This window comes from Scyliorhinus torazame, chromosome 22 (genome assembly GCF_047496885.1).
Source record: "Scyliorhinus torazame isolate Kashiwa2021f chromosome 22, sScyTor2.1, whole genome shotgun sequence".
Lineage (NCBI taxonomy): Eukaryota > Metazoa > Chordata > Chondrichthyes > Carcharhiniformes > Scyliorhinidae > Scyliorhinus > Scyliorhinus torazame.
In genome coordinates this window covers 94,529,294-94,551,576 of record NC_092728.1, presented here as the reverse complement: position 1 = coordinate 94,551,576, position 22,283 = coordinate 94,529,294, and the positions used below count along the sequence as shown (strand labels likewise).

Here is a 22,283-nt window from a genome sequence, read left to right as displayed (position 1 = left end):
GTGATTTGTTGGACAGAATTAGTTCCTTATTCTGAATTTCCTTCCCGAGACAAAGATGCCCGCCATGCTAATGTTCATCCACTAAACTCAGCTTGATGCACATAGCAACAGGTAAAATTTTCCAATGATCAACATAAGGGACACTGTGAAGGAGAGTGCAGAATTCCTCAGAAACACAGACATTAGGGAACTGGATAATGCAACTCAACATTAATGTCTGAAATAGTTCATTTTGGGGAAGACTGAAAAATAAATTGAAAACCGTTAAATTCTGAAAGGAGTAAGAAAACATTGTGCAGATCACATCTATCTAACAGCAGGATTACCAAAGAAAAAAGCCACAAATAGGGCAAAACAGTTTAATATAGAGCAATAATGATTAATCTGCAGTAAGCACCATCTAGATCACTATTGAAGTATTGTACAGTTGTGAAAAACCCAATATAAAAAGCCATTGAAAAGGCACAGCATGATTCACTAAGTTGACAACTAGAAAAAGAGCATCTAGTTATGAGGAGGTATTTTAAAACCTATAGGTGTATTCACTGGAGAATGGTATACAATCAGAAATACCTCCGATTGCTCCATTGACCGCTGAATTGGTAACATAGAACATAGAGTGCAGAAGGAGGCCATTCGGCCCATCAAGTCTGCACTGACCCACTTAAGCCCTCCCTTCCACCCTATTTCCCCTAACCCAATAACCCCTCCTAACCTTTTTGGACACTAAGAGCAATTTAGTGTGGCCAATCCACCTAACCTGCACGTCTTGTCAATTCAGTACTGGAAACAAAAACGGGGAAGTTAGAAGAATTTATTTGAAAACATTGTATTATTAGAATATGGAATGCGTTACCACAATTAGCCACCTTGCCTATCTAACCACGTTACCACACGGGCAGCACGGTAGCATTGTGGATAGCACAATTGCTTCACAGCTCCAGGGTCCCAGGTTCGATTCCGGCTTGGGTCACTGTCTGTGCGGAGTCTGCACATCCTCCCCGTGTGTGCGTGGGTTTCCTCCGGGTGCTCCGGTTTCCTCCCACAGTCCAAAGATGTGCAGGTTAGGTGGAATTGGGCATGATAAATTGCCCTTAGTGTCCAAAATTGCCCTTAGTGTTGGGTGGGGTTACTGGGTTGTGGGGATAGGGTGGAGGTGTCGACCTTGGGTGGGGTGCTCTTTCCAAGAGCCGGTGCAGACTCGATGGGCCGAATGGCCTCCTTCTGCACTGTAAATTCTATGAAATTAGTTCTTTATTCTGGGTCAATAACAACTTTTAAAGAGAGAATCTGAAAAAGAAATTTGAAGAACGGAAAAAGGAACAAATGTGAGTCTATGTTGGTTCCTGTGGAGTCAGTTCAAACGGCCAAATGGCCTACTTCTGCATTGTGATTATTGACAGTCTGATTCAATTTTCATTATCAGAAGCATGCTAATTTCTTAATCTAATACCATTGCTGACATCTTTATAAATGGCAACACAAGGGCAGGTTTTAAAAATATTATTCCATGGGATGTGTCACTGGCAAGGCCAGCATTTACTGCCCATTTCTAACTGCTCGAGAAGATGATGGCTAGCCACCTTCTTGAACCGTTGCAGTCCATGTAGTGTACCTACACCCACACTGCTGTTAGAAATGGAATTCCAGGATTTTAATCCAGCGACAGTGAAGGAACGGCAAAATAAAAGTTTCAAGTCAGGACTATATAACTATGGGGGGACCCACGCTAACACTGGGAGGATGTGCAAACTCTGCATGGACAGTGACCAGAGGACAGAATTGAACCAGGGTCCTCAATGCTAACCACTGTGCCACCCTTATAAAGCACTTTTAATGTAGAAAATTACTGTGGTATTATTAGACAAGAATCAGACACTGAATCAAAGAGGCAGGTAATAGGAGAGATGACAAAAAGCTTGGGCAAAAAGTGAGTTTGTAAATTAGGACGAGAGGCAGCTGTAAGAAACAAGGATACAAATGTCAATTATCACTATTCACATTGCATGTTTATTTCAAATCATAGTTATTTCGAGTCTGGGTTATTAAAGTCTCTATTCAGAATTACTTCTGAGTCAGTGATTCACCATCTGCACCACCCATCCATCATCTCCACATAAAACATTTTCAAAAGTGTACAGTGTCAGCCATTGTTCAATGGTAGCACTGTGGCCCAAGTCAGAATATTGTAGGTCCAAGTGAGAGACTCTCAACGAGGCTGATCACCTGAAACATTTGCGGCTTGGGGGAGGGCCTGTGAAGAGCGAAAGGGTTCTTTCCCCATTAAAAGGGCTGGGGGCTGTTGTGTTCCTACAAGAGACTTGCCTACGGGTGCGGGACCAATTCGGTTGAGGAAAGCCTGGGCGAGTCAGGTTTTTCACTCACGGTTTGACAGCAGAGCGATCCTGGTTAGCAGGCGGGCTCATTTTCAGGCGGGTGAGGTGGTGGCTGGTCCGGGGGGTCGTTATGTGATAGTCACTAATACACTGGAGGGACGGACTGTGGGGCTGGTGAATGTATATGCCCCGAATTGAGATGATGCTAAGCTCATGAGGCGGTTGTTGGCCCGTGCCGGTCTATGCACCCAGGGGGTAAGGAGTTTTCATTTTTTTCGGCTGTACACAAGGTGAATTCACGTGTGGGCAAGACCTTGTTATCTGGGGTAAATAATGCGGAGTAATCGGCGTTGGTCAACACCTGGTGGATTTAAAGTTGAAGGGGGGGGGGCAGCACAGCGTGCAGGTTGGAGGCCGGAACTGGGACTGTTGAGTCCAAGAAACTCCATTAGTGCAAATATCTTTACCTTTTCCACTGATCTGGTCAGTTTCAGATGAATTACACTTAAGAAAACAGCGTTAACTGGAGAAAACAACTCCACGTACATGCATTTAATACAAGTGACAAAACAATACAAATAAAGCACTTTAAATATTGTAAGCGATGGAAAATACAGTTGATATTTTTGGTGGGCAGGTATTATTTTAAGAGGGTTAAAGTAGAGTACAATGAAGTTTTAAAGGAACAGATTAAGCATTTATTCAATATCATCAGCAACTGAAACTACGAGGCTAATATTCAATTCTCAAATGATTAGTCCTACACTACAAGGATGTGCTTCCTTCATAACCAGCGAAATGTTCTGGTCAAAAATAATAGAATGTAGACAGTAAACAAATACCCTGCACAAAAAAAAAGCAAGCAAGATCTTTAAGATTATCTTTTTGTCCTAGAATAAACATAAAACCGCAACACAATAAGCCTATATTTCAGAAAACATTAATTAAAATCAATTGAAATGAGTATTAGAATAATACTGCGGAGACAAAAAGAAATCGGAGCAAAAGAAAACTGAAATCAAAATCAATATGGCACTGAAACAATACTGCAGAGATTTAAAAACTAAGCAATGGAAATTGGAGAAAATTCAAAAGAACGCTGGAAATAGTCAAGTCAAGTCAGCCAACATCTAAAGATACACCAATCCAACATCTCTATAAATGTTAATTTAAATGAATTCACTGTAATGTCATCCACTTTGAACATAAGAAAAACAGATCAGGGTATTATCTAAATGATGAGAACGTAGGGACTGTGCAAGAGCAGAGGGATTTAGTGGAGCCCTAATTAATGGAGAGGCACAGCAGATAATGAAAAAAATTATAAAATGTTAGCCTGTTGGAACTTCCGGTGACGGCGGGCGGGAGGCAGCCGCACAATGGAGAGCTCCCGCTCGGGAACGGCATTTTCGGGGCTTTCAGACCGGTCCCAGAGTCCACGGAGGCGGCAGAAGCAGGGAGGAGGCACTGTGAAGACACAGGAGGGAAAAAAACCCAAAGAAAAATGTCGAGGGTGAGCAAAAAAACGGCCGGAAAAAAACCAGCTGGAGGTCCGTCGGGGAATGGAAAGGTCACCGCGGGGTCACCAGGAAAAATGGAGGCTGGAGCACCAGGGAAGGCCGCACTGCTTACGGCTGAAGAAATAACCAAGGTGATGGCTGCAGAATTTGAAAAGCAGTTGGCGCAGATTGCAAAATGCATGGAGACGGTGAGGAAGGAGATGAGGGAGGTTGAGTGTGCTGGTGGAGGAGGCGGTTTCCCCGGTGAGGACGGAGGTGGCGAGCGCAGTGGCGGAGGTGCGAGAGCAAGGGGAGGCGCTGAAGGAAGTGAAGGAGACGTTATTGCAGCACGGTGATCAACTTGCCTCGATGGGGAAAGAGATGCTGAAGGTGATGGATACTAACAAGGATCTGCGAGGAAAAATGGAAGACCTGGAAAATAGATCCAGGCGACAGAATTTGAGGATTGTGGGGCTGCCCGAAGGAGTTGAAGGACCGAAGCCGACTGAGTACTTTGCCGCGATGCAGGCAAAATTATTGGGGGAGGGAGATGATCCCTCCCGATATGAACTGGATCGGGCTCATCGGTCGTGGAGGCCTATACCAAAGGCGAGTGAGCCGCCAAGGGCAGTGACTCTGTGCTTCCGTAGGTACAGGGTGAAGGAGAAGGTCCTGAGCTGGGCCAAGCAGAAGCGGGTGGTGCAGTGGGCTGGAGCTGGTATACGTGTATACCAGGACTTTACGGTGGAGCTGGCAAGGAGGCGGGCTGCCTTCAACCGGGTGAAGAGGGCACTGTATATTAGCAAGGTGCAGTGCGGCATTGTATATCCAGCGAAGCGGAGGGTGACTTACAAGCTCAGGGACTTTTATTTTGGAACGGCAGAAGCAGCGGAGGAGTTTGCGAAAGCAGAAGGACTGTGGCAGAACTGACAAATTGAGGAATGGCCATGTGCCGATGTAACCTCATGACTGTATTTTCTTCTTTTTTGTATCACTGCGCGCGTGTGTAGAGATTAAAGGAGCCAAGGTGGTATATATTTGGACAAGGGAAGGGACGGGACTTTCACTCGAAATGAGAGTTCTTTGGGGTGTAGGTGGATATGCGGAGTTTGTGTGCTAAAAGGGGATCTTTGGGCTTTCCTGGGGCCGGGCAAGTGGGAAAGGGACCCGGGCAGGGGCCTCCATGCTGGCTGGTTTGTGCCGGCAAGTGAACGGGAGTGAGGTGGGGGAGGGGCTGCGGCCATCGGAGCCTGGGAGAACAGGGTCCGAGTGGTCTAGCCGGGGTGGAAAGTTGGGGGGGGGGGGGGGGGAAAGGAACCGAGGGTGGGGGGAGGAGTTTTACAAGAGGCAGTGGACGGGAGGAGCTGGAGACCTTGGGGGGGGGGGGGGGGGGGGGGGGGGGTGCTGGTTGGCTGTGTAAGATTAAGGATGACTACGGGTAATCCCAGATTCCTTTTTGTCATTTGTTTATGTAAACATGCGTGTTGAGGTTTGGGGGTTGGTGGGTAGATGGGATCGTTGTTATTATGGGGACTGACATATCTTGCTGATTATTGTTTATTGTTGATGGATGTAAATGTGGGAGAAAATGTGAAAATGGAGGAGAATAAAATTTTTTTAAAAAAATGTTAGCCTGTTACTCAACAAAACCGGAATACAAAGAGGTGGCAGTTATGCTGCCATTGTATAATGCTTCAATGAGGCCTCTACTGGATTCTGCATTTAGTTCTGGACGCATACCAAAATATACATTGGCCTTGGAGTGGGTGCAGCGGAGATTCATGAGAATGATGAATGGATTAGGCCTGTATTCCAATGGGTATAAAAGATTGAGGGGTTATTTAGTTGAGTTAAAAATAATTAAAGGTATGTTTTAATAAGTAGACAGAAACAATTTCCTCTGGTTGGAGAGATCAGAAAAAGGGGGATAATTGTTATGGAAAACAGGCTGAAATCAGGAAGCACCTCTTCAGAAGGGTACTGGCAATCAGGAGCTCTCTACCCAAAAAGCTGCTGAGGCTAGATCAATTGATCATGGGTGAATTCTGTATTTCACTTTTGTGATGGCAAATGTCAGGATAGTCCATTATACAACCAAACAACTGCAGTCCCTTGTGGATAAGTCAAAAATTTCTTAATAGTGGCATTTACAACAAAATTTGCAATTCCCCAGATTACTAAAGAACTGTGACATTTATACGAGTTAAATGGCTAATTAGCTTCTGAAGAAATATTAAATAAGTGTCACAGATTTATTTGACATTACAAGCTATTTTTTCATTCTTGTATTCTCCAAAAATGAAATTTTTAGAAAACTCTTTGCTTCCACAAGTTTGTCAACTGGTCATAAATAATGGCAGGACTTCCGGGTGCGGCGATGACCAGCTAAGTCGCACGTTTTGGCAGCTCCCGTTGGAACAGACCTTTGGGCTCTTGATAAGAGCCCCAACGGCAATTTTAAACGGCCAAAATCACTGTGCGGTGAAGTAGAAGGGAATCCCCCCCGGATATTGATGGAAGAAGGAGAGGATAGCGGCAGGATTGCAGTGGATCCTTCGGAGCAGCGGCAAGGCAGGGAAGCTCGAAGCAAGATGGCGTCGGAAGGTGGCCGTTCGATATGGGGCCCGGAGCAACAAGAGTCCCTGCGGCGCTGTGTGGAAGAGCTGAAGAAGGAGGTGTTGGCCCCGATGCTACAGGCGATTGAAGGACTAAAGGAGGCGCAGAGGACCCAGGAGCTGGAGCTTCGGGTCATGAAGGCAAAGGCTGCTGAAAATGAAGATGAAATTCAGGGCCTGGTGGTGAAGACAGAGACGCACGAGGCGCAGCACAAGAGGTGTGTGGAGAGGTTGGAAGCCCTGGAGAATAATTCGAGGAAGAAGAATCTAAGAGTCTTGGGTCTTCCCGAGGGCGCAGAGGGGGCGGACGTCGGGGCATACGTGAGCACGATGCTTCACTCGCTAAAGGGATCGGAGGCCCCGACGGGCCCTTTGGAGGTGGAGGGTGCTTATCGAGTTATGGTGCGAAGACCAAGGGCAGGAGAAATACCTCGAGCCATAGTGGTGAGGTTTCACCGCTATAATGACAGAGAGATGGTCCTAAGATGGGCGAAGAAAACTCGGAGCTGCAGGTGGGAGAACGCGGTGAACCGCGTATACCAGGATTGGAGTGCGGAGGTGGCGAGAAGGAGGGCAAGTTTCAATCAGGCTAAGGCGGTGCTTCACAAAAAGGTGAAATTTGGAATGCTGCAACCGGCGAGACTGTGGGTCACATACCAAAGGAAGCACCACTACGTTGAGACGGAAGAAGAGGCGTGGAAATTCATAGTGGACGAGAAGCTGGAATAGTCTGGTGAAAGAAAGAGCTTCTGGGACAAAGTGGTGGGGTGACTATGTGGGACGAGGAAGGGGAGGGGGGGGGGGGGGGGGGGGGGGGGGGAAGAGATGATTTTTCAATTGTTAACTCTTTAATCCTGTAAATTTTCTCTCTTCCCCTCGTTTGGGGAGGGGGGGGGGGGGGAGAAAGAGGAGGAGTATGAGGAACTGTGGGTAGGAAAGCGGGGCTGAGTGGGAAACGCGGGCCTCGTTCCCGCGCTATGGTAATTATGGCAGGAACAGGGACGCAGGAAGGTGGGGGCCGAGGGCAAACGGGGAAGTCGAGGTCAGCCAGAGTTCGCTGACTTCTGGGAGCAACATGGGGGGTGCAATTACGCTAGAGGGGGATCTAGCGGAGGGGGGGGGGGAGCTAACTGGGTTGCTGCTGCTAAGGGGGGGGAGCTGTTATGGGGCGGGGTGGTCGAGGCGGGAGGGCACCGTCGGTGGGATATACGGGTACGTGGGAACCGGGTGAGGAGCTGGGGTAAAAAAGGGGATGGCTAGTCGACAAGTTGGGGGGGGTAAAGAGCCCCCCAACCCGGTTGATCACGTGGAACGAGAGAGGGCTGAATGGGCCGATTAAAAGGGCGCGGGTACTCGCACACCTAAAGAAATTAAAGGCAGATGTGGTTATGTTGCAGGAGACGCACCTGAAATTGACAGATCAGGTCAGACTACGCAAAGGATGGGTGGGACAGGTGTTTCGTTTGGATGGGAAGAATAGGGGGGTGGCTATTTTAGTGGGGAAACGGGTACTGTTTGAGGCAAAGACCATAGTGGCAGACAGTGGGGGTAGATACGTGATGGTGAGTGGCAGACTGCAAGGGAAGGCGGTGGTTCTGGTGAACGTGTACGCCCCGAACTGGGATGATGCAAACTTCATGAGGCGTATGTTGGGGCGTATCCTGGAGCTGGAGGCGGGAAAGTTGGTAATGGGGGGAGATTTCAATACAGTGCTTGATCCAGGGCTGGACCGGTCGAGGTCCAGGACCGGGAGGAGGCCGGCAGCGGCCAAGGTGCTCAAGGACTTCATGGAGCAGATAGGAGGAGTAGACCCCTGGAGATTTATCAGACCTAGGAGTAAAGATTTCTCATTCTTCTCCCATGTTCACAAGGTATATTCACGGATAGACTTTTTTGTCCTGGGAAGGGCACTGATTCCGAAGGTGACAGGGACGGAGTACACGGCCATAGCCATCTCGGACCACGCTCCACACTGGGTAGATCTGGAGGTAGGAGAGGAAAAGGAACAGCACCCACTCTGGAGAATGGATATGGGCCTGTTGGCGGATGAGGGGATATGTCTAAGGGTGAGGGGGTGTATCGAAAGGTACTTGGAGCTTAATGACAATGGAGAGGTTCAGGTGGGAGTGGTCTGGGAGGCGTTGAAGGCGGTGGTCAGAGGGGAACTGATATCCATAAGGGCACATAAAGGGAAGCAAGAGAGTAAAGAAAGGGAGTGATTGCTGAGAGAACTTCTGAGGGTGGACAGGCAATATGCAGAGGCACCGGAGGAGGGACTGTACAGGGAAAGACAAAGGTTACATGTGGAATTTGACCTGCTGACCACGGGTAAGGCAGAGGCACAGTGGAGGAGGGCACAGGGAGTGCAGTATGAGTATGGCGAGTCGGTTACTGGCCCAACAATTGAGGAAGAGGGGAGCGGCGAGGGAGATAGGTGGGGTGAGGGATGAGGAGGGAGAGATGGAACGGGGAGCGGAGAGAGTGAATGGGGTGTTTAAGACATTCTATGAGAGGTTGTACAAGGCTCAGCCCCCGGAAGGGAAGGAGGGAATGATGCATTTCCTGGATCAGCTGGAATTCCCGAAGGTGGAGGAGCAGAAGAGGGCGGGACTGGGAGCACAGATTGATGTGGAGGTGGTGGTAAAGCGGATTGGGAACATGCAGGCGGGGAAGGCCCCGGGACCGGATGGGTTCCCGGTGGAATTTTATAGGAAATATATAGACTTACTGGCCCCGCTTTTGACGAGAACCTTTAATGAAGCCAGGGAAAGGGGGAAGTTGCCCCCGACTATGTCGCAGGCGACAATATCGTTACTTTTGAAGAAGGATAAAGACCCGCTGCAGTGTGGGTCCTACGGGCCCATTTCCCTTTTAAATGTAGATGCTAAGCCTCTGGCCAAGGTAATGGCGACGAGGATAGAGGATTGTGTCCCGGGGGTGGTCCATGAGGATCAAACTGGGTTCGTTAAGGGGAGACAGCTGAACACGAACATATGGAGGCTGCTAGGGGTGATGATGATGTCCCCACCAGAGGGGGAGGCGGAGATAGTGGTGGCGATGGATGCCGAGAAAGCATTTGACAGGGTCAAGTGGGACTACCTGTGGGAAGTGTTGAGGAGATTTGGTTTCGGTGAAGGGTTCATTGGATGGGAACAGCTGCTATATAGGGCCTCGGTGGCAAGTGTGATCACTAATAGGCAGAGGTCTGACTACTTCCGTCTTTATAGAGGGACGAGGCAGGGGTGTCCCCTGTCTCCGTTACGGTTTGCATTGGTAATTGAGCCCCTGGCCATAGCACTGAGGGGCTCCTGGAAGTGGAGGGGAGTACTCAGGGGAGGAGAAGAACACCGGGTATCATTGTATGCAGATGATTTACTGCTGTATGTTGCGGACCCGGTGGAGGGGATGCCTGAGATAATGCAGACGCTCAGGGAGTTTGGGGAATTCTCGGGGTACAAATTGAACATGGGGAAGAGTGAATTGTTTGTGGTACAACCGGGGGAGCAGAGAAGGGGAATAGAGGATTTACCGCTGAGGAGGGTAACAAGGGATTTCCGGTACTTGGGGATCCAGATAGCCAGGAGTTGGGGAACCTTACATAGGCTTAATTTAACACGATTGGTGGAACAGAAGGAGGAGGATTTTAAGAGATGGGACATGGTGCCCCTGTCACTGGTGGGGAGGGTGCAGGCGGTCAAAATGGTAGTCCTCCCGAGATTCCTTTTTGTGTTTCAGTGCCTCCCGGTGATGGTCACGAAGGCTTTTTTCAAGATCGAGAAAAGCGTTATGAGTTTTGTGTGGGCTGGGAAGACCCCGAAGAGTGAGGAGGGGGTTCTTGCAGTGTAGCAGGGAGAGGGGGGGACTGGCACTACCGAGCTTAAGTGAGTACTATTGGGCCGCCAATATTTCAATGGTGTGTAAGTGGATGGGAGAAGGGGAGGGAGCGGCGTGGAAGAGATTGGAGATGGCGTCCTGCAAAGGAACCAGCCTACAAGCACTGGTGACGGCACCACTGCCGTTCTCCCTGAAGAAATACACCACAAGTCCAGTGGTGGTGGCAACACTGAAAATTTGGGGGCAGTGGAGACGGCATAGGGGAATGACGGGAGCCTTGGTGCGGTCCCCGATAAGAAATAATCATAGGTTTGTCCCGGGAAGAGTGGATGGGGATTTGGAGCATGGCAGAGAGCTGGGATTATGCAACTGAGGGATCTGTTCTTGGACGGGACGTTTGCGAGTCTGGGAGCGCTGACGGAAAAATATTGGTTGCCCCAAGGGAATGAATTTCGATACATGCAACTGAGGGCTTTTGCGAGGCAACAGGTGAGGAAATTCCCGCAGCTCCCGACACAGGAGATTCAGGATAGAGTGATCTCAGGGACATGGGTGGGGGATGGTAGGGTGTCAGATATATACAGGGAAATGAGAGACGAGGGGGAGAACATGGTGGATGAGCTGAAGGGAAAATGGGAGGAAGAGCTGGGGGAAGAGATTGAAGAGGGGCTGTGGGCAGATGCCCTACATAGGGTAAACTCTTCGTCCTCATGCGCCAGGCTTAGCCTGATACAATTTAAGGTTTTGTAAACGGCACATATGACCGGAGCAAGGCTCAGTAAATTTTTCGGGGTAGAGGATAGGTGTGGGAGATGCTCGAGAAGCCCAGCAAACCACACCCACATGTTTTGGTCATGCCCGGCACTGCAGGGGTTCTGGGTGGGGGTGGCGAAGGTGCTTTCAAAGGTGGTGGGGGTCCGGGTCAAGCCAGGCTGGGGGCTGGCTATATTCGGGGTTGCAGAAGAGCCGGGAGTGCAGGAGGCGAGAGAGGCTGATGTTTTGGCCTTTGCGTCCCTAGGAGCCCGGCGAAGGATACTGCTTATGTGGAAGGAAGCCAAGCCTCCGGGCGTGGAGACCTGGATAAACGACATGGCAGGGTTTATAAAACTGGAACGGATAAAGTTTGCACTAAGGGGTTCGGCTCGGGTTCACCAGGCGGTGGCAACCGTTCATTAACTACCTCGCAGAACGATAAAGGAAATGGGAAGGTAACAGCAGCAACCCAGGGGGGAGGGAGGGGGGAGGGCTCAGGTGGGTCCTCAGGGGTGTTTTTGTAAAGATATTGGTACTTGGTTATGTATATTGAATTGCTGATTTTATTATTTGGGAGAGCTATTATTTTTGTTATGGCAGTTGCCATTTAGTTTATATATTATTTATTTATTTGTTAAAATACGGTCACGATTATTTATCTTGTTTTGCTGTTGTAAAAAAGGGGAAAACCTTTGTACTGTTTTGTATGGCCGAAAAAGTTGAATAAAATATATTTTAAAAAATAAATAAATAATGGCAGAACGGGTATTTCACATATTTTTCATTCAAGAGGAAAATATGCATGAGGAAAATTTCTTAAATCAAATTTAACGTAAACTTATTGATTACATTCTTTTATTGGGTTTTCATACAAAACTAAGTGTTTCTGAGTTTAAAAAAAAAAGAATTGGGTTAATACATCCAACATATTCGTACCTGAAATTGGTGGGTATTAGATTTATGATGTGGATTTGATGAACAATGTGTTGATCAGGTGTCACACAACCCCCCAAATCTTTCTGGAGAAGTTTATAATCCAGATAATTTTGAGAACTGATATGAGGCTGTTGTTCACATTTAGACAAGCGCATTTCATCTGTTTAAAAAAAAAAGTAAGCTTAGTTTTAAGCAAGAGAGATTCCAGTACTCACTGTACATTGGGAGAGAAAATCTTTAAAAATTAAAAACATCAGTTGTTTATCCCAGTAACTGTTTTGGTTTTAAAGTAAGTTTTCACATGATAAAGCGTTCTAAGCTAAATACAAATGTTTCAAAATTGTAACTCATATGAAACCGTTAGTTATTTGAACAGAAAATGTGAATAGCACTTTCCAGACTGCTGGTTGATTGCAGATAGCAAAGTTCATAAGCTAAAATGAAAACAAACCAAAAACACAGTATCTTAAGGTAGTTGTTAACATTGGGTTGGAAAAATAATGGTGATTAACAATGCACATTGGTATTGACATGCAAACCAGCCAGCAAATTTGAGGCATTAATAAATAATAGATAGGCAAGGGTTTGCAAATCCCTAGAATTGGTGGTGGATTAATTTGTTCCACACAAACAGCATCTTACCCTTACCCACCCTGTTACTTTTTATTTTTTAAAAATTATTAGATTTATGCGCCAACTGTCCATAGATGTGGCACAGTAAGAATCTCTTTAACAACATGATAATTAGGGCGGCTAGGTTTGATTCTGGCCCCTGGTCACTTTCTATGTGGAGTTTGCACATTCTCCGTGTCTGCAGGTCTCACCCCCAAATAAATATGGAACTAAAAGTCTAATAGTGACCATGATGCCATTGTTGATTATTGTAAAAACCCATCTACCACCCTTAACCTGGTCTGGTCTACATATGACTCCAAATCCACAGCACGACTCTTAAATGCCCTCTGAAATGGCAATGTAACATTCAAATAACCCAAAAGATGTGCAGGGTAGGTGGATTGGTCACGCTAAATTGCCCCTTAACTGGAATTTTTTTTAAAAAACGTGATTAATGCTAATGGCTATCCACTTGGCTAGCTCTGAAAAGGAATAATTTAAATGGTTTAATCTCATTTTCATTGAGCAAATTGATGTTCGATATTTAGAAAATGTCAAATATAACATTTACACTTTTTATCGTTCATTTTTTTCTCTCAATTCAATATTTCTTTCCCTCTTGATTTTTCTTTCTGCGCCCAATTGAACTCCAATTTACCTAGTCTAGATTGCCTCCTCTGGTTTCTCAATCCTTGAAATTAATTGATTACGGAGCTATAATGTTGTTAATTCCAAATTAATCGTGTTTGATTGTATGCAGGTATTGGTCATTAGCTGGAGATTTGCCATGCTTAAAAAAAATTGCAATACCCAACAAAAGGTTGCTTCCAAAAACAAAATAAAGAGGCACAGATTGAAACTATTGAAACTATGGTTGTTGGGTGTAGACATTTAGGGCAGCACGGTAGCATTGTGGTTAGCACAATTGCTTCACAGCTCCAGGGTCCCAGGTTCGGGTCACTGTCTGTGCGGAGTCTGCACGTTCTCCCAGTGTGCGCGTGGGTTTCCTCCGGGTGCTCCGGTTTCCTCCCACAGTCCAAAGATGTGCTCCTTAGAGGGTCATCAGCCTCCTTGGTTGAAGAACATATTGCATCTTCAATTGCATCATTTGTCTGTTCGGTCGTGCAGCATACAGCATTGTTCACATCAGAGAAACATTCCCTGGTTGTCTCTGCAGAAATCCATGCCAGCCTCCCGCAACAAGCTAAAAGTGCAGAGTGATGGGGTTGATTGGCCTCATTCTGTTGCTCCTTATCCAACATCTTGTGTGGTTTGAGTCCAGTGAGGTGGGAACAGTTGACAATTATGGCTTCCATTATCACCTACCATTCCTTTTTCATTATGAACTTGACATCTAGAACAGTTGGATTATCCTCCTACTTCTTTCGATGGTCTGGAGAACCTGAGAGATAAATTGTTGTCGGTAGTGGGTTTTCAGATTCCTAATTACCCCCTGTTCATTTGGTTGGGGCTTAGCCTAGATATTGGGAGGCAAAAACATCAACTTGATGCTCCCGAAGCCAGAGGCTTTTGCCTGTAACCATGGCAATCTTCCTTTTTGTTTGCCGATATGTTTTACCTAATTTCCTGATCCAAGCCTTAAAAATGCTGGAGGTCATCTAGGCGGTTTTGTTAGCCTTATACCGTGTGGGTAGTGTCTTCACATTCACAAAGCAATGTGGCTTCTTGCACTGTCCCATCACAAGAAGTAGTAGCTTTTTAGTGCCATTGATGTTGTTGCAGACTATTCAAGTGACACATTCCTCGCTCTCCACCACTGCATGTTTCACCTTTAAACACCAAAGAGCGGTGTATATCAACAGTATAGTCTGTTTTAAAAATCTCATGGTGCATGCTTATTCAAGACGCGGGTGAGAGTATTTTGGAGCCACTGCAACCTAACCACTTACTGTGCAGAAGGCAATGCTGCGCCTTACATTGAATGAGTCCAGTCATCTATAACTGCAGGTGAACTCTTGTGTGACACAGCTTCTTTGCCTGGGCAACTCCCCTTTCCTGCAGGATTAGATCGAAGAAGGGAACATTCTGCAGGGGCTGGTTTAGCACAGGTCTAAAGAACTGGCTTTCAAAGCAGACCAAGGCAGGCCAGCAGCACGGTTCAATTCCCGTACCAGCCTCCCCGAACAGACCCCCGCAATGGGACAGGGGCGCCGGACCCTGATGCGGGAGGGGCGGCAGAGACGCCGATGCGGGAGGGGCGGCAGAGACGCCGATGCGGGAGGGGCGGCAGAGACGCCGATGCGGGAGGGGCGGCAGAGACGCCGATGCGGGAGGGGCGGCAGAGACGCCGATGCGGAGGGGCGGCAGAGACGCCGATGCGGGAGGGGCGGCAGAGACGCCGATGCGGGAGGGGCGGCAGAGACGCCGATGCGGGAGGGGCGGCAGAGACGCCGATGCGGGAGGGGCGGCAGAGACGCCGATGCGGGAGGGGCGGCAGAGACGCCGATGCGGGAGGGGCGGCAGAGACGCCGATGCGGGAGGGGCGGCAGAGACGCCGATGCGGGAGGGGCGGCAGAGACGCGATGCGGGAGGGGCGGCAGAGACGCCGATGCGGGAGGGGCGGCAGAGACGCCGATGCGGGAGGGGCGGCAGAGACGCCGATGCGGGAGGGGCGGCAGAGACGCCGATGCGGGAGGGGCGGCAGAGACGCCGATGCGGGAGGGGCGGCAGAGACGCCGATGCGGGAGGGGCGGCAGAGACGCCGATGCGGGAGGGGTGGGTAATATGGTTGTAAACAGGATTTGGGGGGGGGGGGGGGGGGGGGGGGGGGGGGGGCCTCCGCCGCCGACTTTAGGCACCAACATTAAATGATTACCCCCCTTAACCATTGCAGGGTCCACCATGTCAGGGCCAGCTTGATATTACTTGGACCCCTGTAACTCAATCTCCAACTTGACATCCTCGAGTGTATAGCGCCACATTGGGAATACAGAATTAGCTTATATTTCTCTCATACAATTCCTATACAGCCAAGCCTAAAACCAGGGCTTAAAATCACCCTGAGCTTCAGGCCTAATCTAAATCTTGACCTCCTTCTCAAATCATGATAATTTTCACAGGAATCCATTATCTTAAAAAGTGTCAATTCTGAAAATTTGAGATAAAAGCAGAAACAGCGAGAAATAACAGCATCTGACAAGAAGAAACAACAGGTGCCGAATACATTTGTGTAAAAGTTGACCCTGTAATTTCTAGCCTAAAAAACAATTTTTAAATATATGTAACTCGTATTTTCAGGGATTAAAGTCTAAAATTTATTCCATTGCAATAATATTTAGGGTTGCGAGTGTGAAGCCCACGCAAACACGTTGAGAATGTGCAAACTCACATGGACAGTGACTCACGGCCGGGATTGAACCTGTGACTTGAGCGCCGTGAGGCAGCAGTGCCCAAATCAAGAATGCATATTAACCCCTCAGACATTATCCATGTAAAAGTCAACCCATTACTTTTGGCTAAAACAGAAGTCTCAAAGATTTGACTTTACACTTGACCATGTAGTGATACTTGACCATGTAGTGATCCTTCATATGCAAGTTCCAGGTGATGTGGAGGATGGGGGTCTTTGATATGGATGGGGCAGGATTTGCATTGTAGTGGCGGGCGGCAGCGCGCTCTGAAGATTTTGGGGACACCAATGTGTGGTAAACCACTGTGTTTTTATATTAAGGGTTGTACGGTAGAACCTGCACTACAGGTTCACCTGGGGCCCCTGCATGCCAGCTCCGCCCAGGAGCCGGCTTATAAATATGCGTGGCCTTCAGCTCGCAGCCATTTCGTCAACTGCTGTAGGAGGCCACACATCAGATACTAATAAAGCCTCAGTTTGAATTCAACTTTGTCTCCAGCCAAATTGATCGTGCCTCAATTTATTAGTATCAGATTCAGAAGATGGACCTCCGGATTAAACCAGATCGACTGCAGCTGGATCCACACGCAAGCAACGCCAGAAAGGACTTCCAGCACTGGCTAGCTTGTTTTGAAGCGTATATCAACGCAGCGCCGACCCCTGTTCCAGAGGCTCAGAAGACTCAAATCTTGTACTCCAGACTCAGCTCTAAAATCTTCCCGCTGATCCAGGATGCGCCCAATTATGCTGATGCTATGACTCGATTCAAATAAAAATTATGAGCAGAAGACGAACACGCTCTTCGCCAGACACGCACTCGCAACGCGTACTGAACTACCTGGTGAGTCAATCGAGGACTTCTGGAGGGCCCTGATCCCACTAGTTCGGGACTGTGACTGCCAGGACGTTACAGCTAAGGAGCACTCCGATCTCCTTATGCGGGACGCTTTTGTAACTGGGATTGGGTCCAATGTTATCAGGCAGCGGCTCTTAGAAGGGGCCACGCGCAACCTTGCAGAGACTAAAACACTAGCACTTTCCATGACGGTCGCCCTGCGCAATGTACAGTCCTACGCCCCCAATCGCGCGGCCCACTCCTCCTATGCTTCATGGGTCCCACAGGGAGCCGCCCCAGCGGGGGCGCTACCCACCCAATACACCTGCACTACGCGCCAGCCAGTGATCTCCGGGGTGCCCCGATGCTATTTTTGCAGCCAACAAAGACACCCCCGCCAATGCTGCCCGGCCCGCGCTGCCCTTTGTAAGGCCTGCAGCACCACCCCCCCACCCCCACCCGGTTACGGACAATGGGCACCGCTATCCTCCCCAGGCGAGCAATGGGCGCTGCCATCTTCTCCCCCGCACAACACGTGCGTTTCATGGGCGCCGCCATCTTGCTCCACCCCCTCAACGTGCGTTCCATGGGCACCGCCATTTTGTGACCCCCCAGGACCTCCGGGCTCCGCCATCTTGTCCACCCTGCAGCACATGGAGACCAACGGCATTCCAGGACCCCGACTCAGCGGCCACCTCAGTACCCGACGATCAACCACGACTCGCATCCATGGCAATCGACCAGTCCCGACCACAAACTCTGACCAACGCATCCACCAGCGTGAAAGTCAACGGCCACGTGACCTCCTGCCTACTGGACTCCGGGAGCACCGAGAGCTTTGCACATCCAAATACTGTAAGGCGCTGCTCCCTTAAAGTACACCGTACCAATCAAAGTATCTCCCTGGCCTCCGGATCACATCGTGTAGCGATCCGGGGGCACTGCACGGTCACGCTCACAGTCCAAGGCATAGAGTTTCACGGTTTATGTCTCTACGTCCTCCCTAACCTCTGCGCTGCACTTATCCTTGGCCTGGATTTTCAGTGCAACCTCCAGAGCCTGACCCTTAAATTCGGCGGACCCTTACCACCCTCACTGTGTGCTGCCTCGTGACCCCAAAGGTCGATCCTCCTTCCCTCTTTGACAATCTAACTCCAGATTGCAAACCCGTCGCCACTAGGAGCAGATGGTACAGCACCCAGGATAAGGCCATCAGGTCCGAGGTCCAGCGGTTGCTTCGGGAGGGAGTCATCGAAGCCAGCAACAGCCCCTGGAGAGCTCAAGTGGTAGTGGTTAAGTCTGGGGAGAAAAACCGAATGGTCGTGGACTACAGCCAGACCATCAACAGGTACACGCAGCTCGAAGCGTACCCCCTCCCACGCATATCTGACATGGTTAACCAGATTGCACAGTACCGGGTCTTCTCAACGGTGGACCTGAAATCCGCTTACCACGAGCTCCCCATCCGTAAATCGGACCGGCCATACACCGCCTTTAAGGCAGACGGCTGGCTCTATCACTTCCTTAGGGTCCCCTTCGGCTTCACCAATGGGGTTTCGGTCTTCCAAAGGGAGATGGACCGAATGGTCGGCCGGTACGGCTTGCGAGCCACGTTTCCGTATCTAGACAATGTGACCATCTGCGGCCATGATCAGCAGGACCACGGCGCCAACCTCGCTAAATTTCTCCGCACCGCCACGCTCCTCAACCTCACGTATAACAAGAAGTGCGTGTGCCGTACAAACCGCTTAACCAACCTCGGCTACGTGGTCCAGAACGGAGTTCTGGGGCCCGATCCCGACTGCATGCGCCCCCCTCATGGAGCTTCCCCTCCCCCACTGCCCCAAGGCCCTCAAACGCTGCCTGGAATTCTTCTTGTATTATGCTCAGTGGGTCGCAAACTATGCGGACAAGGCCAGCCCACTCATTTCCCCCTGACGGCCGAGGCCCAACAGGCTTTCGCCCGGATCAGAGCTGACATTGCCAAAGCTGGAATGCATGCTGTAGGCGAAACACTTCCTTTCCAAGTAGAAAGCAACGCATCGGACGTCGCCCTTGCCGCCACCCTCAACCAGGCAGGCAGGCCCGTGGCATTCTTTTCCCGCACCCTCCATGCCTCCGAAATTCAGCACCCATCCGTCGAAAAGGAGGCCCAGGCTATCGTTGAGGCTGTGCGACATTGGAGGCATTACCTGGCCGGCAGGAGATTCACTCTCCTCACTGACCAACGGTCGGTTGCCTTCATGTTCAACACACAGTGGGGCAAGATCAAAAATGACAAAATCTTGCGTGGAGAATCGAGCTCTCCACTTAGAACTACAAGATTTGGTATTGCCCTGGCAAACTCAATGAGCCCCCAGACGCCCTATCCCGAGGTACATGTGCCAGCGCACAGGTAGACCGACTCCGGACCCTGCACGACAGCCTTTGTCACCCAGGAGTCACTCGGTTGTACCACTTCATTAAGGCACAAAATGTGCCCTATTCCATCGAGGAAGTAAGGACGATCACCAAGGACTGCCAGGTCTGTGCGGAGTGCAAACCGCACTTCTACCTGCCGGACCGCGCGCACCTGGTGAAGACCTCCCGCCCCTTTGAACGCCTGAGTGTGGATTTCAAAGGCCCCCTCCTCTCCTCCAACCGACACAGGTACTTCCTCAGTTTGATCGATGAATACTCCAGTTTTCCCTTCGCCATCCCATGCCCCGACACGACGTCTGCCACTGTCATTAATGCCCTTAATTCTATCTTCACTCTGTTCGGCTTCCCCGCCTACATACACAGTGACAAGGGATCCTCATTCACGAGTGAGGAGGTACGTCAGTTCTTGCTCAGCAGGGGTATCGCCTCCAGCAGAACGATGAGCTACAACCACCAGGGAAACGGCCAGGTAGAAAGGGAGAATGGGACAGTATGGAGGGCCGTCCAGCTGGCCCTACGGTCCACAAATCTCCCGGCCTCCCGCTGGCAAGAGGTCCTCCCTGATGCACTAAATTCCATTTGCTCATTACTTTGCACTGCTACTAGCAGTACACCGCATGAACGTCTTTTTGCCTTCCCCAGGAAGTCCACATCCGGGGTATCACTCGCAACTTGGCTCACAGCTCCGGGAACCGCGCTTCTCTGTAAACATTGCGGCTCCACAAGGCGGATCGGTTGGTGGAAAGGGTGCACCTGCTCCACGCAAACCCACAGTATGCCTACGTGGCATTCCCCGAAGGCCACCAGGATACCGTCTCCCTCAGGGACCTGTCACCAGCAGGTACCACCCCCGTCGCCCCCCTCCCCACCCCCGCCGCCCCCATCAACCCTCCCCCAGGACTGTCCGTCCCCCCCCTGCCCACCCCCGTCGATGAAGAGGATTTCGGCACGCTCCCCGAGTCAACTTCGACCACGCCAGCACCAACATCACCGGCTCCACTTCGTCGATCCCAGAGGACGATCAAGTCGCTGGACCGGCTGAACCTCTGACCAGCCCACCGGATTACCAGAGGCATTTTTTTTACTGTTCTGTAAATATTAAAGATTGCGAATTGTATATAAGTTATCCACCACCCCCGCCGGACTCAATTTTTACAGGGGGTGAATGTGGTAAACCACTGTGTTCTTATATTAAGGGTTGTACGGTAGAACCTGCACTACAGGTTCACCTGGGACCCTGCATGCTAGCTCCGCCCGGGAACCGGGTTATAAATATGCGTGGCCTTCAGCTCACAGCCATTTTGTCAGCTGCTATAGGAAGCCACACATCAGATACTAATAAAGCCTCAGTTTGAATTCAACACGTCTCCAGCCAAATTGATCGTGCCTCACAATGTTAAATACTTAACCCCCGTAACCCATAGCAGGGCCAGTATTTTCATACATGTCCTTACATATATACATATATATCTTTTCAGAAGTTTGAGCTTTCATTTGTTACCAGAATGAAAATTATTTATATAAAACTGCAACTTTTCATTCTTTCAATATTTTTTTCACCCAGAAACCAGAAGAGAAATTGCATATGCCTATTAAAATCAGAGACGTACCTTCTCTCAGTTCTATTGTTAGTCCTTCAGAATTCTCAAACTTAACAAAACTATTGATTGAACTGCAATTTTCCACAGTTGGCATCAATCGTTCTGAGTTTTGAAATATACCCTTCACGTTGGATAACACAGTGGTGTTCTGAGAACCCTGCAAAAAAAGTATTTTATCAATTAGAGTAACCACTTTAATTTTGAAACTCTCTCTTTGATAATAATACATTTTAAACTGACAATTCTGAACATTGGAATAGTTGCTTTATTTCACAAATACATAAAAGTAGCATTTATAACAGGGACCTTGGTGTGTCAGAGAACATAATATTTGTGGTGATATTCATTGGTCATTATTTATGACAAAATCATTCTAAAATTACAAGTTGCCTATTTCTAACAAAATCAGCAATATTCCTTATTTGTTTCCATCATCATTATTAAAAGATAGTGCCAACGGGGTATTTTCCCTGTGTATATGCATGCAAATTTAACTTCACAACATTTTTTTTTAAAAGGATGACATTCAAATAATTAAAAATAATTATATATTAGCACATCTGTCAATTAATCTCAAATTCTGGCAGCACAGTGGTGCAGTGGTTAGCACTGCTGCCTCATGGTGCTGAGGTCCCAAGTTCGATCCCAGCCGTGGGTCACTGTGTGGAGTTTGCACATTGTCCTGTGTTTGCGTGGGTTTCACCCCCACAACCCAAAAGATGTGCAGGCTAGGTGGATTGGCCAAGCTAAATTGCCCCTTAATTGGAAAAATGAATTGGGTACTCTAAATTTAAAAAACAACTAATCTCAAATTCTGACACAACTGTAAGGGAAAGAGAGAGCATGAGAGAGAGAGAGAGAGAGAGGGGGAGGGGAAAGAGAGAGGAGTGCGCACATGCATGTCAGGATTATGGGGGGACGGAGTGGGGAAAAGAGGGGCAGATGGAAAGAGGGGGGAATATAGGACTCAATGCAAGCCTGAATAATATTTGGTTTGTGTGTAAAGTAGTCCATGGTGTATATCCAGAATTCTCTGTTTTGGACTTGCATTTGATTTATATTTGTACTAGTTGCAATTAATATTACCATGATTTAATTCACATGATTTTCCTTTAATTTTAAAATGTATAATTTTGTTTACACACCATCTCTTGTAAATTGTTTAATGCATATTAACTGTAACACAGGTAATCCCTTGTTAAAAGAACATTCTAATTAGTGTACATTCATTTTAGCGCAGTTTGTAAATAACCAAAGTTGCCTGCATAGCTCTGCCACCATTTTTGTTTTAGCATGGTTAGTCAGCACGCAGCAAGAACCACATTGTAACTGCGCATGTTCAACCTTTTCTTTTTAACTGCTTTTCTTTCCAGCCTCTCCTGACCAGCGCATCATTTCCCTTTCCTGACTTCCTCATTCTCTCCCGCTTGCCGCCTCTCTCACGACCCTCTCACTGACTGCCCCAGCA

The 22,283-nt window shown here is 48.7% G+C and overlaps 1 protein-coding gene across 4 annotated transcripts in view; it reads right to left on the bottom strand.

The window, feature by feature from the left end:
- Window positions 1-22,283, bottom strand: part of LOC140399235 (transforming growth factor beta receptor type 3-like) — a 172,473-nt gene that overhangs the window by 69,875 nt on the left and 80,315 nt on the right. For all 4 annotated transcript variants that reach the window (XM_072488640.1, XM_072488638.1, XM_072488642.1 and 1 more), the window contains 2 exons: window positions 20,825-20,972; window positions 11,974-12,133 (listed from right to left, as the gene is read on the bottom strand). In XM_072488640.1, the coding sequence (XP_072344741.1) occupies window positions 11,974-12,133; window positions 20,825-20,972 (308 nt within the window). The remainder of the gene's footprint in view (window positions 1-11,973; window positions 12,134-20,824; window positions 20,973-22,283) is intronic.